General features: G+C 38.5%; 1 protein-coding gene across 2 annotated transcripts; it reads left to right on the top strand.

The window, feature by feature from the left end:
• Positions 1–369: 369 nt before the first annotated feature.
• Positions 370–16,012, top strand: RAB4A (RAB4A, member RAS oncogene family; the record flags this gene model as incomplete). 2 transcript variants are annotated; one of them, XM_081998471.1, is made up of 7 exons in its annotated part: positions 370–400; positions 8,535–8,615; positions 9,858–9,972; positions 11,443–11,505; positions 12,740–12,894; positions 13,844–13,939; positions 15,897–16,012. In XM_081998471.1, the coding sequence occupies 7 exons, from the start codon at positions 370–372 to the stop codon at positions 16,010–16,012; spliced, it is 657 nt and encodes a 218-aa protein (XP_081854597.1). The 2 variants fall into 2 exon arrangements, with proteins under 2 accessions (XP_081854597.1, XP_081854596.1); XM_081998470.1 differs by lacking the exon at positions 370–400 and adding an exon at positions 6,590–6,641.
• Positions 16,013–17,511: the final 1,499 nt, after the last annotated feature.

Genomic DNA, 17,511 nt, shown 5'->3' with positions numbered 1-17,511 from the left:
GTCACGTAACCGCGCGCGCCCTCGCCCCAACAGCTCCGCGGCTCTACAACCCCGCACGTGCGCCTTGTTTTCCTGACGGCCACTGTGGTGGGGGAGGCGGGGCCGCCGACCGCGAGCCCGCTGCGCCTGCGCGGGGAGGCGGGACTCGTGCCCCCCCCCCCCCCACGGGCCGCCGGCGGCGGGCGAGGAGGCCTGGGCGCGCGTGCGCAGCGGCGGCTGTTGCGGGCGGGGCCGAGCCGGGCCGGCGCGCCCGTGGCAGGTCCGCTTCCCTCCGGCCCGCCCGCTCGGCTCTGCCGGCCAGCACCGTCCCCGGGCAGGGGGCGGGGGGAGAAGGAGTAGGAGTAGGAGGGGGGTCTCGCCGCTCCCGAAATGTCGCAGACTGCCATGTCCGAGACCTACGGTAGGAACCGAGGGCGGAGCGGGGTGAAGGGACCCTCCTCTTCCTCCTCCCTCCGGGGGAGCGGGCCTGGGCTCGGGCTATCGTCCCCTGCGGAGCGGGGTAACGGCCGCTGTCGGGGAAGGTGGCGAGGCGGCGGAGGGCTGAGGCGGCTCCCCGGGCTCGGGCGGGTTTCTCTGCCCCGGGCGGTGTGCTTTGCCTGCTCTTGTGAGCTGTGGGCACCGCAGCGCCCTGTCCCTCCCGTTGTCGGCCAGGCTGCCACGAGAGTGAGCCTTCCCCGTTCTCTTTCGCGGTGTTGTAGGTGTTGACTCGAAATGTGAGTGAGATCTAGGGGAAGGAACTTAGACGCTACATAAGTGAATTAAGTTCAGTGAATTCTGAAAGGAAAGTTGCAGTGCGTGTCCTCTGGGAGAAGCCGCACGCCTCTTTAAATGGAGACTCTGTTCCTTTGCGGGTCAAGTTAGGATTTCAGTCCTGTTGACTTAGATGTGCAACCATCAAAAAGAACGGATTGGGGGGGGGGGGGGGAAATCAGTGAACATGTCCGTATGTCCCTGTGGTGGCATGGATGTCTAACTACTGCTAGTAGAAAAACATCCGAAAGAGTAAGTCAGAGTGCAGGCACTGACAGGGTGTGTCGGCGCCTTACAGGGAAGCATCAAAGTGAGCAGTTGAAAAGGTAAGCAGAGCTAGTATTGCTGGCTAGGCGGAGGAGATGGGAAGTGACTGAATAGTATTAATTTCTCTTTTTTATTTTTGCTTGAAACAACTGTGTTTGCTTGAATCAATTTGCTTTTTCTCCCCTTTCCATAACATATAGTTCTGTAATATTTTGCAGTATAAAAATGCCATCAATACATGTAAACATTTTCAGAGTCCATGTGATAGGTTGTTGGAGAATAAGATCAGAATGGAATACTGTGATAAAAGCCTTTCACTTGTCACTTTCTAGCTTTGTCTGTTGCAATGTTTTATCTTAAGTAGCTCTTCAGACTTTAGAGCTGGACTTGCATCTTTTTGCTTTTAGAGCAGAGTCTCAAAAATAAGGAATTGTTTGGATAATTGCAACAAAATTGGACACAACTACTCAGATAACTGTGAGGGAGACTGGCATGGCCATCAGGAGTTTTTATTAGTAGGCTAACTGACCTGATTATTTCTGCTATGTAAGTCAGTTTATTTTCAATACCCTAGTCATCAGTGCTTAAGATGTTTTGTCACATTGGTCAGTGCTTTGGTGTACAGCAAATGCACAGCACTAAGGGGCAAAATGAGGCAAGAGTGTGGGGCAGGTCTTGAAGTGCAAATGTTAGGATACCAAGACCCTGCTTATTTTTTCCATACTTTCATGAAACATGTAAGACTTGTATGTAGAAACCAGAGAGGTGTGCTCTGTTGATTTAGATATGAGTTTGAACTAATTCTTTGTGCTCTGAACTCTTGTGATCAAGAACTAGGATCACTTCAGCTGTGCTTATAGTGGGATTGGTGGTCTCTAAGTGAATGAGTGAGTAGACAACCAGAGATGACGGATGGAATTTCAGCAGTGCTCCTCTTTTGATGCTATAATAGTAAGCAAGCTAAATAGGTTATTATATCTTAAACAAGTACATTTCAACATTTTTTTTGCATTGTTCTAGTGATGTAAAATAGCAGTCGTAAGCCCACTGTAGCTGTTGATACTTTCCGATTGTTTTGATGTCCTAGAAGACAAGCCCATAAAATTGAGGGTTTGTGGATGTTGTGCTCTGTTCCTTTTATTTGTTTAATTCTTGTTTGGTATCTTTTTCTTTTGAGTTTCAATGTTTGTTCTATTCATACATGAGCTACAAAAATTCTGAGGTAGAGTATGTGAGAGTGTCAAGGTTTCCAATAGATAGAAGAATAAAAATTAAGTTATAACATCAAATTTAACAATGGCTATAACCATCTCCTACCATAACAGTAACCAATATCTAATTTTGCAGTGTCCTGTCCACACAGGTAGCAGCCCAATTGACAGTTCAAAGTAAACAGTATGATGTGATGAAATCATGGACCTTCTGTGCTTGATGAACTCTCTGGTATTTAATGTGGTCACTGTCTGAACAAAGGGTGGTTTGTTTCTGACCAGCTATTACAGTGATCAAGGATGATAGAAGTATTAGAGCAGTTTCCCCCGGTGACCGAGATCAGTGGTCACTGTATCACCTCAGTGCTGGGATCAGGCTTATTCATGAATTGGATTTTTCTTCTTATTGCCTGGATTATGACCCATTCTAATTATGTAACCTCAAACTTTTCATCCCTTACAGGTAGGCTCAGGAAAGTGGTTGGTGGTTTGTTTGGTTTTTTTAAACGTCATTTTGCTGTCTTACTTGTATATGACTTTAATTTTGCTGTGAGGTTTCAACTTCTCTTCCCTTTGAAAGAGGGATTTTTTTTTCAATGTTTTTCTCAATCCATGAGAAATAAAGATCCTTTCCTCTGGTCTGTCCTTTCTGCCTATCATACTTCATTATCCACTTCAGTTAATTTACATGTCTCTTCCTGTTTGTTTTTTTTTTTTTCTCTCCGAGTTCTTTTCTCTGTGTCAAATTCTGTCTGCTTTGAATCTTTTCTGTTCACCCAGTTTTCCCAACTATTTCTGTCCCTTACTGTGATTCTTGTCTCTTCCCTTTTTCAAACCAAGGCCTGTAGCCTCTCACAGTCTTGGCACTAAATTCTTTGTTCACAATCTGTATTTTCTTTCCTGTAGATCTATTTCATCAGTTGTATAGCTTCTGCTCTTAGCTTTCTAATCTGTTTATCCCTTTCCTATGTGAACAATTTATTTCCCTTAGAAAGTGCCAAAACCAAAACCATCATGAATAGAAGAAAACTCCATGAATTTTGAGACTAAGTTTAGAAAGAACATTTTACTGCTGCTTTTGGAGGGTCATTCTTTAAAAACTTTATCTTGAAAACAAATCTCGTATTCATAGGGAAATTACTTTAACTCAAGTTTTCTGAGATGCTATGGCCTCTCTCTAGATAGTTACCATGTAACAGCACATGCATGCTTTCTCCTGCTTCCAAAGTGCAAAATGTATGTGGTTTTGTGTTATGGTAAATATAGATTGACATAAAAATAGCTTGCCCTTAATAGGTAAATGCAAAGCAACCTTTGGTTTTTAAATGGTAGAAGAAAGGTTGCACTACGTTTGAGTAAATGTGATACATCGGATTCCGGTCAAACCTCTTCAGTCCCTACTTTCCTGTGTTTTCTCCACTAGTGTCTAGTACTCCCAGTCTGGTCACATAAGTTTATCAATCTTTGTCGTTGTCAGAGAATGTATAGTCTTTATGTTGGTTTAAAAAAGATTCCTTTTTGGTCTGGACAAGTTGATTCATCCTTTTCTCCCCACCCTCCCTTATCTGATGGTCTCTGTATTTATCACCCTGTCCTTCAGTTTATTTCAAATCTGATCTTACTGCATAGAGGGCATAGCTCTTTTGCTTCTAAGGAAGCAGATCTTCCCCCTTTCAAGCATCCATTATGCAGATTGGAATAGAGCCAGGTTTGTCTGTTCTACCTGTTTATCTTATTAACTCTTATTGCTAGAGAAAGGAGTAAGCAGGGAGAATGGCTCCTCTTTTCTCTCATTTAGAGGCAGCATGTGCCAGCAGGAATGCTTCAGAGCACTCTTTCCTTATGCAGACCTGCAAAATAGAAGATGCCTAACTACCACAAGACTCTTTTTTTCATGGCATGAAAGAGAGAGTTTCCAAAGGGTCAGCATTAGCGAATATAATTTCTACTCTTTATCAAGGAGTTGGAAGAAGACTGAACTGAGATTGACGATATAATTCGGTCTTTTTTTCTCCCTTCTGTATTCAGAAGCATATAAGAAACAATATAATTCTCGTTACATTTTAAAGACTAAGCTACAGTAGCTCAGAAGCTGTTCAATTATTCCATCTGCAGGAGTAAATTTCAGTCAAAGAAGGAGGTTGGATGTCTGGGGGAGGTTTCCACATCAACCATCTGTTGTTGCTGGTGCTTGAGTCAAAGCCCACAATTGTCTCCCTTCTTCTTTCCCTTCAGCTCCCCCGCCCTTCTCCCTCCCCACCCCCCCGCATGGAGTTTAGCTGCTGGTGCATCCTTGGGGTGGAGCCACAGTTTTGCTTCTTTTCACCTGTGCTAGAAAATAAGTTTTGTTCCCTGTATCCCCTACCCAGTTTGGGATCAGGTGATGCATGTAGCTCGCAGAGGGGAGTAAGTTGACTCTTTATATTGCCTAATTTCCTTAAACATCTGTGCAATGCTATCTTTCATCTCTCTATGCTTTGTGTAGTGCATGTCTTGTAACTGTTTTTCTTTTTGGCACAGAGTTCAGTTTTCTTCCTAAATCCTTTCTGTATAATGATGATCTTATTTACAGGCAAAGTACTTTAACTTTTCTAGGCCTTTTCAGTAGCCAGCATGGTAGCAAGCATTTGTAACATCTGAATGATGATGTTTTTTAGCTTTTCCATGAAGGAGGAACAAAACAATTCAAAAGAAAAACTTCTCTAGGGTGACAGCTTTGGCGGCTAACTGGAATGCTGAAGATCAGAGCTGCTTTGTCAATTGAGAAAAAAAAAAAAGGCTCTGAAATGGGATGACTTAACTCCTCTGGGAAGAGGAGACCAAAAAGAAAAACTAGAGCAATTAAGCAGTCATGCAACTCATATTCTAGTGTTTGTGTTTGGTGACATTGCAAAAAATGAATATATAAAAGTTTTTCCTGAGTGTGAGTACACAGTGATGTTACAGTTGGGCTAAAAGAAGCTATCTGTCCAGTCTCTTGCAGTTTCTGTGTTTCTGAACTGTGCTAAACTTTTAGATACATCTGTGGAGTTCAGAGAGAAGATATTTCATATTCTAAATCAAACAATTAAAAAAAATTGAAGTGTAATTGATAAGGTTCCTGTTATCATACAGAATGACATTATAAGAAAGAAGGTCCAGAATAACAAAATGAAAAATGTTTTCCCTGTTCCTACTTGGTATTACCTTTCTCATTAATATGCTAGTCTGTGAACTTAAAAACTTGTTAAATATGGATATTTGTGAGTTTTGGTATTGGCAAATCCCTTTTTTTGTCCTTGCTTGCAGTTGATTAAATGTGTAAAGTATTCCATATTTCTTGAAACGTGTTTTCCAGTGCTTGTGGATAAACTGTTAACATAAGTCTAAAAGCCTTTTGCTGTTGTGAACAATTTACACAAAATTGGAGCTTAAACTGATAGAAGTACAGTTACATTTGTGAATGTAACTTCAAAGTGTCATTTACTCTATGCGTCTACATGTGTTTGGAAACATTGCTGCATTCTTTTGTGCAGAAGGGTTTTGATTTTTTTTATTATAAGATTTTGCTATTTCCATTCTATGGTAGAATAAAACCCATTTCTCTTACTTTCATACTGTAAACAAGTGAATTGTAACTGCAGTTTCAAGTTTCACCTTAGAAAACCTTTTTGCTATTTTGGCAGAGGGGAATATATTTTTTTGTCCACTAAACAAACAGGTATTGAATCATCATCCAGATGATTTATTTGTAGGAAAGATTCCCTTTCAAAGTTATCTGGCACAATAGAATCTTGATAGGAATTAGGAGTCTGTTATACAAGTTCTGCTAGAATATGTTACCAACTTAAAGACGTGAATATAAAATCCCCAAATATCACTCTTGCTTCCAGAGCAAAATATAAAGCACCTCAACTTAAAACACCACAGGAAAAATACACTGCTGTTCTGAAGTTATTCCAGCTCAGTCCCTGGCAGCCGTACCATTGTTTCAATTTCTCACAGGCGTACAGCGTGTCTGCACAGAATGGAGCAGCGTATTGAATTTCCTGTTCAGCATTGTTTTGTGGGTTGCACAAGTATGGCTTCATGAACCACATGTAACAACCGGTGCTTGCAATTGCAGAGCAAATTAATGTAGGAATAGAGTTTTTGTTTTATTCTTTTCCTGGTTTAGTTTGACAGTAGCTGTTATACTACTGTCAATAACAGGAGCCTTCCATGGAAAAAGGAAGGTAAACATGAATTTTATAGTTGTTTTTAACAAGAAAATCTGACAAACAGCATTCACCAGAAACATAGGAGAACGAGTTTTAACTGGATTTCAGATTTATTTTTGGAAAAACTGCAGAGACCAGAAACAAATTATTTTAATTGTGACTATGTCTCAGAACATCTTGCATTTTGAGGAACTCTCTGAAAGTGGTAAAATTGGCGAGATTACACACACCCACAGTAGTTTAAATATACAAAAAGATACACAAGGCAGCTAACCAGTGATATTTGGTCCATAAAAACAGAAACTTGGCTTTCTTTCACAGATTTTTTTTTCGTTACCTAACATTTTGGGGTTATTTATGATACCTACATTTCATATGAACAGTGAAGATTCGATAGAATGAAGCATTCTCGGCTTCATTGTGTTTTGTAGTTGAGATGACATGAAGGGCCCTTATTTACAGGTGATAACATACAAAATTTTCACAACCTGAAGCAAAATCCTTTTTGTAACTATTTTTTTCATCGAGAAAGCATGAGCAGCTGGGTGGGGGCGTGAAGAATGAGAGGAGTTTGGAACAGAATGTCTTGAGCATGTAAATGGTCATATTTGAGAGCAAGAAACAGCAATCTCTTTCTGAGAAGGGTAGACTATCTGGACCATGCCTGTTACAACGTTTGAAACAAGAAAAAATCATGTAAATGTAAAATGTAAGAAAAGCAAAATTCCTTGGTAAAACACTACCTCATTTTAAATATGAATAAAGCTTGGAAGACAGGTGAAGACAAAGGATGGTGAACATTCCCAGGACTCATAGCCTCTGTTTTGCTATTGACTCTTCAACAGTGGAAGTTTTCTTACCATATGAGAAACTTGCTTGTTGCTTTTACCATTGCTAAGGGGTGCTTATGATGTACCATAAGAAGTAACAATTCCTGCATTAAATGGAATGAGCAGGTAGATTTGTGTGCATGTTAAATTCAGTTTGTAAAGCTAAAGACTGAAATGAGGTTCTGATAGAGTAATGTATCAGTGCTTTGACTTGCTTAGCATAGTCAGTTTTGGGTTTTTTTTTTTTATTCTTCCATCCCTGGGCCAATATCTGTGTAACCCATTTGACAGCTCTGAACACTGTTAATGAAATCAATGTTAAGTTTTTATTTTTGTTGATGTTGCAAACTTAGTCCTTTTCATTGCACGCTTATCTGATGTCTTCTGGAGACCTACTAAATTTATAAGAGAAACTGTGCAATAACGTTGTGAAGATGACTGTAAAAAAAGCTGCTGCTGGTAGAAAAATAAATAGTGAATCTTGCACAAACTATAAAGCTAGGAAGGTTTTTTTCAGTCTTTAGCCAAGCTGAAAGCAAGTCTGGGGAGGTACTGTTAAAGCATTATACGTAACTGTTAAAACAATACAAATGGACCATAAATCTTGAATACATGTATTACTGATGAACACTGATGTAAGTGGCTTATAAACAGGTGAAGTGCCAGACGTACCTGTATCTTAATTTACTATGTGGAGGAAATGTAAAAGCAGGCATCCCAGAATAAAAATCACTTCTTGCCTGTAAATTTTGTAGAAAAATATTGTAGTTGTTCCAGCTTTACAGGTATTAAAATGAAGTATGAGTAATAAGCAGTTAATAGAGAGAAGTGCAAATTAATGTGAATAAAATAAAAAAAACAAACATTTTTAATAGTACAAAAACATACAGATTTTAAGAAATGGCATCATTATATAGGGCATTTGTACTGACTATAGGTAATAGCTTTACATACCCTTAAAACAGGTTGCTGGAATGCAAGCCAAGCATATACCTATAATTCAGCCTATTTTAACAGAATTCAAATTCAGTCATTTTCATATCTTGTCATTTTTGTATCTCCATAAACAAATAGCATTCATAGCTCTTTCTTTTTAACATCACTATTGAATACACCGGGTTATTCTTAAGTTTTACTGTTATTTTGCTAATTTTGTCATATACTCTTCTCTTTGAAATAACAGCTACTAGAGAGTAGCTGGCTTGTGTGCTTGCTCTTGTGATAAAAATGTGAGTACATACTAAAATTTTGCAATTTTTTTGTCTTTCAATCTTCAGATTTCCTGTTTAAGTTCCTGGTCATAGGAAATGCTGGTACTGGAAAATCCTGTTTACTACACCAGTTTATTGAAAAGAAATGTAAGTATATGTGAGTACAGTAAGAGTTCTCCATTGCTTTGTACCACAGATGAAGGATCTGCCTACATGACTATCTAGTCTTTGTATGGGAGTTCCTGTATAGATTCTTATTTGTATAGATTAGGGTTTTAACTGAGAGTTATGTTCAGAGCTGTGCTGGAAATCTTCATTGTTCACTGTTTCCCTCTAATCAAAAGCCTGATACTGAGCAGTATTCTCTATTACTCTCAAATATAAAAGGATATTGATGAAAATACACTTACTTTTTGTGAGAATATATCTTGCAACTATAACCTTCACTAGATATATAGTAGAGACTTAGATCTTTTAGAAAAAATTCCGAGTAGGCAAAGTAAAAGTTGAATTGCTTGAGTAGATTGAGAAAGTCTGTTGGACAGAACTCAAATCTCCCAACATCTAGTCCCTTTCAAAACACATAGACACTCCATGTTCTTTTTTTAAGGACTGTGTCCTCTGATAAATACAATACTGGTAGAGACTCAGCTGTAAATGTTACTTAGAGATGAATAGATGATATAAAAGAAAACTTCCTCTTGGGTGGTGCATTTAGCATCATTATTAAACAAAAATAATATGCATTTAGAAACTTTTGTAAATCTAAGGTGACTGTTATCTTTCTCAACTGAATGGTAATTCACCTTATCTCTTGATAAGCTTAAACAGCTCTAGGATAATGTGTAATCACCAGGGAACATTACATGATTCTATGATTGAGCTTGAGCTGTGACCTTGTTTCTTGTATGGGCAGTTGTATATTGCTGAGAATCTATGATATCAACAGTGTACATAGAGCAAATATCTTAACTTCATGCTTTAAAGAAGAAAAGCTCGTGCTTATTCATGGGCAAGACTGTCTTTTTGTGTTCTGCTTTTCCATGAATTTTTTACTTTAAATTGCATCAAAACATTAGAAAACACAGTTGGAAAAAAATGTACAGAAGTTGCCTTGCCATTTATTAATGGGAACTGGGAATTATTTTATTAAGGCAGGCTGTTCTAGTAGTAATTTTAAATTGAATAGGATGTTCAAAGATTGTAAGAATGTTGATTTCTGCATGGTGGCAGTGGGCTTATGAGTGGCACTGAATTTGATGGCTCAGGAAGTAGTTTGTAATTTGAACACTGAGGAGTTTTTATATAACCTAAATCGGATTATGTAAAAACTAATTATTCACTCTAAATAGTCTCCAAGTAAGTCTTGTTTTCTTTTTTTTTTTAAAGTCAAAGATGACTCAAATCATACTATCGGAGTGGAATTTGGTTCAAAGATCATAAATGTTGGTGGAAAATATGTAAAACTGCAGATATGGGATACAGCAGGACAAGAGAGATTCAGGTACCCTTTTCAATCATTTTATTAAATGTTTGATATTAATTTGCTGCTGTGGGTGTTGGCTATTTTTCCCCTGCTTATAAGTAGGCATAGTTTCTCAGCCAGGGGAGTTGTTTATCTGCTTTCATATTGTTAACTAGGCCAGATCTTCCAACTTGGACGTAGCGACATAGATCCACTGACTTCAGTAAAGCAATGCTGCCTTGCAGGATCTGAGGTTCTGCCCTTAGTTTCATTGCGTATTTTCTCTTATAGATAAGGTAAACAAATAGAATATGTGTTTAGAAGTTTGTTCACTAGCCAACTCGGAATACTTTTTTTAACTAACTGTGTGCTTAACTCTGTGTTTAGAAGAACTTCTATTGGTTGGAATAACTAAATGCCATACAATTTCATAGCATAATATTATTTTATTGGGGAGGATCAGTTGTCAAGTTCACTTGGCTAAATACATTCTAGAAAGACTGAGATCTCCAAGTTTCTTAAAGAAAAAGCAGTGTATTTGTCAGCCAATACTTAGAGCCACCAATGTACTTTTAATGATGTATTTTAACTGTGTCATACTTCTAAGGCTTAGATCAAATTCAGTAAGGATGTAATGTATTTCTGAGTACATTCTCCATCAAAAGGACATAACTTTTTTGGGGGGGTGGTGTTTTTTTTATTTTGGTGGTTAACAAAGGTGAGTAAGGTGGTAGAAGTCTGAGTCATGGGCAGCAATCCAGATAAATGTCCTCTATTAGAAATAGACATTGGATACATCTGTGACTAGGCAAAGCTGCAGTGCCATGTAGCCTCTATTATTGAGATCTCTCCAGTATGTTGGCCAGATATCCTGGGGTTTTGAGAAGCTTGGAGGCTCTGTGCTTTCAGATGCTCATACAAATTCTGCGCTTTCAAGTTCAAAGTCTTCACAGACTTGCAGGTCCTTTTTTTCCTATTGCTTTTTATAATCTACCTAATTCTTTTCTTTTTAAGGCTGATCACACCTCTGCATACTTAGCAGTCTTTTTTTCTTCTTCCTCTACCTTTTGAAGGATGCTTTGCTTTCCTTGCCTCTTTCTCTTCAACTTAAGGAGTCTTAAATTGTTCAATGGCAGCTACTTTGCTCATTCTCACCTCACTGCTGCGAGTTCAAACATAAGTTAATTATGCTGTTTTCATGCCACAGATATCACCATCATCTTCCAGTTCTGTATTGGGACATACAGTATGATGATATGTGTAGCTTCAGCAGCACACAGGTCATAATGGTCTTTGAGAATCCCTAAATAGCTATATTTAGCAAAAATACTTGGTAAAAAACCTAGTTGTCAATAGTCTGCACTTGCACGGCTGATAATGTTGTCTAAAAACCATTTTATTTAAAAATATGTAAATGAGAATTGTTTCATAATACAGATTACACTTTATTAACCCAGATTTGAAACAATGAAGATACTACAGAAATGTACACCTGTAATTCTATTTCAGGTCTGTAACAAGGAGTTACTATAGAGGTGCTGCAGGTGCTTTGCTTGTCTATGATATAACCAGGTAAGAAAGTTAGCAACTCTTTTGCTTATAGACTACCAGATACAATTAACACGTAATGATCCCCTCCAAGTATCTAATCCTTTAACAGAGAATGAGCAGGAAGAAAAGAAGACAAGTAAAAAGTATTTCTGTTTTAGTCCATATTGAAGTTCGGGAACTTGCTTACATGAGATATTGTGAATGTTTTAAATGTAAACAGTCTCAAAGGGTTAGACAAATACATGGGAATTGGCCTAACTGTAGCTGTTCTAATCACAGTGGACTACATGCAACCACTGACTCAAGAAGCCTCGCAACAGAAACTAAGAGCAGACTTTAGCCACTTTTAACCAAGGTAGTACACCCCTGTTTGTAGAGACTGCTTATTAGTATGCTGGTATAACAGGCCATCCTCTGGAGAAGCTAGCTCTACCTTAACTATATTACTCCTATTACTTAACTTTAGCCCTAAGTTCTGTTCATCTCTCCCATCTTTTTTTTTTTTTTTTTTTTTTTTTTTAGTATTATAAGCAGCCAGTGGAATACCTTACCGTTAAACATTTCCACATTTTTTTCCTGGCCACCGTTGACTGATACTTGTCAGATAAGTTTCATGTTGGTTAATGATGATTCGCTAGATCTGTTGCTTTTTGTCCTGCGAGTGGACTGTTCTCCTCTCAGCAGTCTTTGAAATCTGTGCTTTAAGGTCAGTTGGGCTCCTCCATCAGTCTTGCTGCTTGAAGGCTTTGTCTCTGACCACCACTACAATGACTAATGGTGTGTGCAGGGTAGCTGCCTGTGATCTTATTGGTCTTGACACAAATGTGAAACTTGAGGCACGCAATTCTCCACAAGTGTAGTAAAGTCTTACGATCCTAGCTGAAATTTAAGTATCAGTTGAATGCCATGTTAACTCATTCTCTTATCCCAAAATTTCATGCACAGGAGGCTGAAACTAGATTAGTGCTTAAAATTTTAGCTTTTCACATTAACATGGTATTTTATTATTGTTAGATTTATTTATATATTGTGGTTGATTTGATTTTGCTTTTTAAAAACTTTAAGCTTTTAAATAGTTTCATGAAGGAACTTGACACTCTTCCCAGTTCATGGATGGCTTATTGAGATGTGTAGGTGATTTGCCAGACTAGCAGCAACTTGTGGTTTGCCACAAATACAGATTTGCCTTCCGAGCTCAGTTATCTGTTCACTAGAAATGAGCGTGTTCTAATAAAGGATGTCATTTTCTACATAGCCGGGAAACCTACAATGCGCTTACTAATTGGTTGACGGATGCAAGAATGTTAGCAAGTCAAAATATTGTGATAATACTGTGTGGAAACAAAAAGGATCTTGATGCAGATCGTGAAGTTACTTTTTTAGAAGCATCCCGGTTTGCACAAGAAAATGGTAAGTAGTACAAAATCTTCATGTAGCATTCAAAAACGCTTAACACTTAAAATAATGTATTTTTTGTGCTATTGGGAATACTTTGCCCACTGTACTTTGTCAAATACCTACAGAAAAGAGAGTTCTGTCAGTACATGAGGCATAGAGAGAGGACAGTGCCTGCAGTGAGAACTACATGTACTATTTAAGTCTCATTACCAGTGGTTCTTCCAGTTGCAGCTGCTACTTAAAGAATACCTTCTATGTGGAGATACATTCCCTAGGAAATGTAATACACCTTCAGGTAATACCGTGCCTCCAAAGGGCTGAGGGGAAAACGAAGAGCACGATTTCCTAGTTTTCAGCATCTTATAGATTGTATAGATTATAGACAAGGTTGGATGGGGTGTGCTGCAGTTGGAATCACTGAGTTTTACTCATGGGAATCAGAGTTCAGTATATGGCGTGAGTCCAGAGGACTATTACCTGGTCTGTAGTATTCAGAATTTCCAGTCTTGAGGTCAGGTTTCTGTCACAGCTAAAGCCAGTCTCAGTCTGACCTTCTGTGCTGCAGCCCTGCCATTAGTAAAATCTGGTTTTGCTTTTATAAATCAATTATAAATAGTCTTTTCTACCAGCTGTGGCTGCTGCCTGTCCTTTTGCAAATATTCCCACTTTCTATTAATGGGAAACTATATAAAGTTCTTTGGTTTCATGCACTATTTTGCATGCACAGCCCAGTGCATCCATATCTTGGAACGTTTGGATTCCAACTTTTCTAGGGTTAATGTATAAATTTCAAAGGAAGTTTTCTGTGGTTTTGCCATCAAAAGCTAATTTTTACAAACTGTACTATTTGACAATAGTTCTCCTTAAGAAAATTTTCATAGTTCCTAGCTTTCATGCTTTGAATTACTGTATCAGACATTCCAGACTTGTTTTGAAATTGTTTTTCTGGTGTCAAATGCAGAGCTGATGTTCTTGGAAACAAGTGCACTAACGGGGGAAAATGTTGAAGAGGCCTTTGTACAGTGTGCAAGAAAAATACTTAATAAAATTGAATCAGGTAAATTGGGATTTATATTGGTTTTTTTCCACCCTGAAAACTAAAAGTACACATAGAAATATCGCCAAAATTCTCTAATAGAATTATCCCAAAGAACTAACATTTCATTGTGGTAAAATAACCCATTTCGTTTATAGCTGCTTCCCATATGTTTTAATAAGAATGGACATCTAAGTCAGATCTGTATATCTAAAAGGGGGGGGTGGTGTGAATTATGTATGTTTTTACACATACATGTTTTGTCAGCTCTAAGTGTAGGCTGTGCATTCTGTGGCTTATGTCCCTACAAATATCAAGCCTGACATTAGACAGTTTTAGCAATGCAGAATAAAAACCTAGTATCAGGGCAGATATAACTTTTAATTCTGCTTCTCTTATATAGCAGGAAATACAGTCAAGAGAATTTGAACGATAATACTGAACATTTCAGGGATGTTTCCTAGCAACTGTGTCTCTCTGAAGTGACCTTCTTGCCTCTCAGTTGAAACGATTTTGCAGATCTAGGAATATACTAGAAGCTTCTCGGCGCAAGTGGGCAGGTTTTTACCGAAGACAGGCTCCTAAGTGTTAAGTGTCATTACAGCAATTTGCATTCCAGTTTTCCTCTGTTATCTTCTGGTTGTTTGATATCTTCAAAGGTTTAAGTATTGGCTGTCCTGAAAAGTCTCCCTCAGACTCCAGTTATATACATCTTGAATGCCAAACACAAATTTTTAGATGAATATGGTATCTTCGTAGGAATTTCCTGATTACTACTTCAAGTCAATGCCAAACAGCAGCTTTCATCTTAAACAAAACAAAAAAAAGGAACCAAAAGCAAAGCATAGCTAGTTTCTCATGATAATGTAGTTCCATGACTGATTTGAAGAGGCATTACCACAACTGGAGTAAGTCAGTCCTGTTTTCTGTGAGCTGCTGCTGTTTGGTTTGTGTCATGCACTGAATAACGGAAAAATTGAGACTGGAAAGAACTTGGGGAGGTCTCTAGTCCAGCCTCCTATTTAGAACACATTCACGTTCCAAGTGAGAGCAAGTTGCCTGGGGCTTGCCAAGGCACATTTTGAGATGCTCCAGGAACAGAGATTCCACAACAGTCCCTCTGGGCCATGTGTCCCAGTGCTACCCAGTTGCCTCTACCTACCTAGTCAGTCCCCAGCCTGTACCAGTGCTTGGGCTTGTTCCGTCACAGGTTCAGAGCTCTGCGTGTGTAGTTGCTAAATTTCATGAGGTTCCTGCTGGCCTGTTCCTCTAGCTCACCCAACGTCTTTTCTGAATGGCAGCCCTACCCTCGAGCTATCAACTGGTCCCCTCAACATGCTGTCATGTGCTAATTTACAGAGGGCACACATGCGTGCAGCGAATCTGAATAAGTGATCTGAATTGCTCAGAGGGTTGTATCTTGTTTGTTGGGTTTTTTTAAAATAAATGTTTCTAATCTTGGCCAGTCCACGATGTAGCCGTAAGAATATTTCTGAAGGCACAGAGTCTGGAGTAGGCAGAAATGGATACCAGAAGTAAGGAAGGTTGAGATAATTCCTTCTGGGGGCAGTGCTTTATGGAATCCTACTGTCAAACTGATCCATTTTTGTTTGGCTTAGTATCTACAATACTACTTTCTTTGCATATTAGTCTCCGAAAGCAGGTGTTTTTTTAACAGTGTTCACAGAAAACATTTTGGACATTTCCTTTGTTAGAAGTAGTTAGTACAAATACATTTCTTGTACCAGCCTAGCTCAGAGACAAACTGCTTTGTCATTATGATTAAGGGCACATGGTTGAAATTACAGTAGAAAATTATACAGGTTTGGAATTGCCTACAAGTAAACAGAATTGGAATAGATCTCTCCATCACTAGAGGAGAATATCATTATGCATTTTTATCTAATGTTGTCAGTTAAATTGGAATGTATTACTTGCAAGTGATCCATCTACTTGTGACCATTTTGTTTCTCATCAGGAGAACTGGATCCAGAAAGAATGGGCTCAGGTATTCAATATGGAGATGCTGCCTTGAGACAGCTGAGATCACCACGTAGAGCACAAGCACAAAGTGCTCAAGAATGTGGGTGTTAAAGAAACAAAACACAAAATCCCAAATACTCACTTTAAATACAGAAGGTAAGGTTACAGAAATCTCAGGGTGTTGGGTAAATGACCATATTTCATAAATGTGCTGTATTGAGTGCTTGGCTTTCTCACAGTTAACCTTTAAAGTAGAATAGAATATAGTGAAAATAATGCACAGTAGAATGGATTTTTTTTAATATACTTTGATTTTTCTTCTGCCATCTGCCCACTAAAGCAACACTAGTGCTCTTACTGAAGTATTTATAGATCTTTGCTTAGTCGGAGTAATGCTGTGGAAAACACTAAAAAGTTCTGTATTCCTGAAATGTATTATTGCCCTAATAGTTACCTAATGTAGTGTATAGAAGGTGAATCATTTCTGTTGTATTGTGGACAAATATTACTAGAAATGAGAATTCACAAAATGTATGGTGCAGTATCTTGTCCAAAGCTACTATATAGTCTTTTCTGAAAATAGGAAATTTAAAGACAGAGACTTGAAAATCAAAGATGACACTGGTTTTCAAACTTCCACTTGTCCACAACCCCTAAAACCAGCCCAAAGTGGTTCCGATTCCTGTCTGCTATGAGCAGAAATGTCAACAAGAGAATAGTACTATTTGCTGCTTAAGCAGTGTGGTCATCTAGAGTAACTCTTCTAGGGCTGTTTCAGCCTATGGAATGGGTGTGCAGTCTTCTAAAAGAAGTCTTCTGAAGACATTCCTCAGAGGAAGTGAGGAACAGACTTTTCCCTTTAGGAGTGGTAGAGGAAGAGACCTAAATGTCACATGACCTACTCCCAAGAATGGCTTGGTGGTTAGTCTTTCTTGTAAACAGTTGTCCTTAAGACACCTCTCAATATTCATGGATTTTACTTAACTCCTTGCAGTATGTAAGTTGACTGTTAGGACAGTCCTTTCTCCCTTGCTCAATGAGGGGAATTAAGGAATTGCTGTGTAGTTAATTATTCTGATATGATTAATCCTTATTTCTCTAATATAAGGACAGTGATAGCAAATTAAATAAGTACTGCAGGCATAGTTGCTGCATCATTTTTACTGTATTCATTTTTCATCAGTTTGAGCAGTGCACACCAGCAGAAGCTTTACAGAATGTTAAATAATGCAGCACACAATTCTAAATTCTCATATTTTGTTCTATATTCTGGGAGCTTAGCTCCCAATTAGAGCTCAGAATTTTAAATAATGGATAGGAATCCTTGAACTGCTTTTCTCCCTTATTTTCCTGCTATAAAATACCATCCTTCAACTAAGAGACTGCTGGAAAAGGGCATTAACTTAGTCCCGCTTCAGTACAGCTCTACAGGAGTGAATAGTTACTGATCTTGTTTCAAGAGGCAAGTTTTTAGACTGATCAGATGTAGATAATTGATGGAGTTCTTGTGTATTTTACAGCTGTACTTGCAAGTGGTGTTTGAAGAAACAGACAAAGCTTGAAGGCTATGCAGTTTTTAAAAACATCTTTCCACTATCTACAAACAGAGC

This window comes from Phaethon aethereus, assembly GCF_964289735.1.
Source record: "Phaethon aethereus genome assembly, chromosome: 3".
Taxonomy (NCBI): Eukaryota; Metazoa; Chordata; class Aves; order Phaethontiformes; family Phaethontidae; genus Phaethon; species Phaethon aethereus.
Note: the sequence above shows the minus strand (reverse complement) of the source record. Positions and strands in the feature narration are given on the sequence as shown.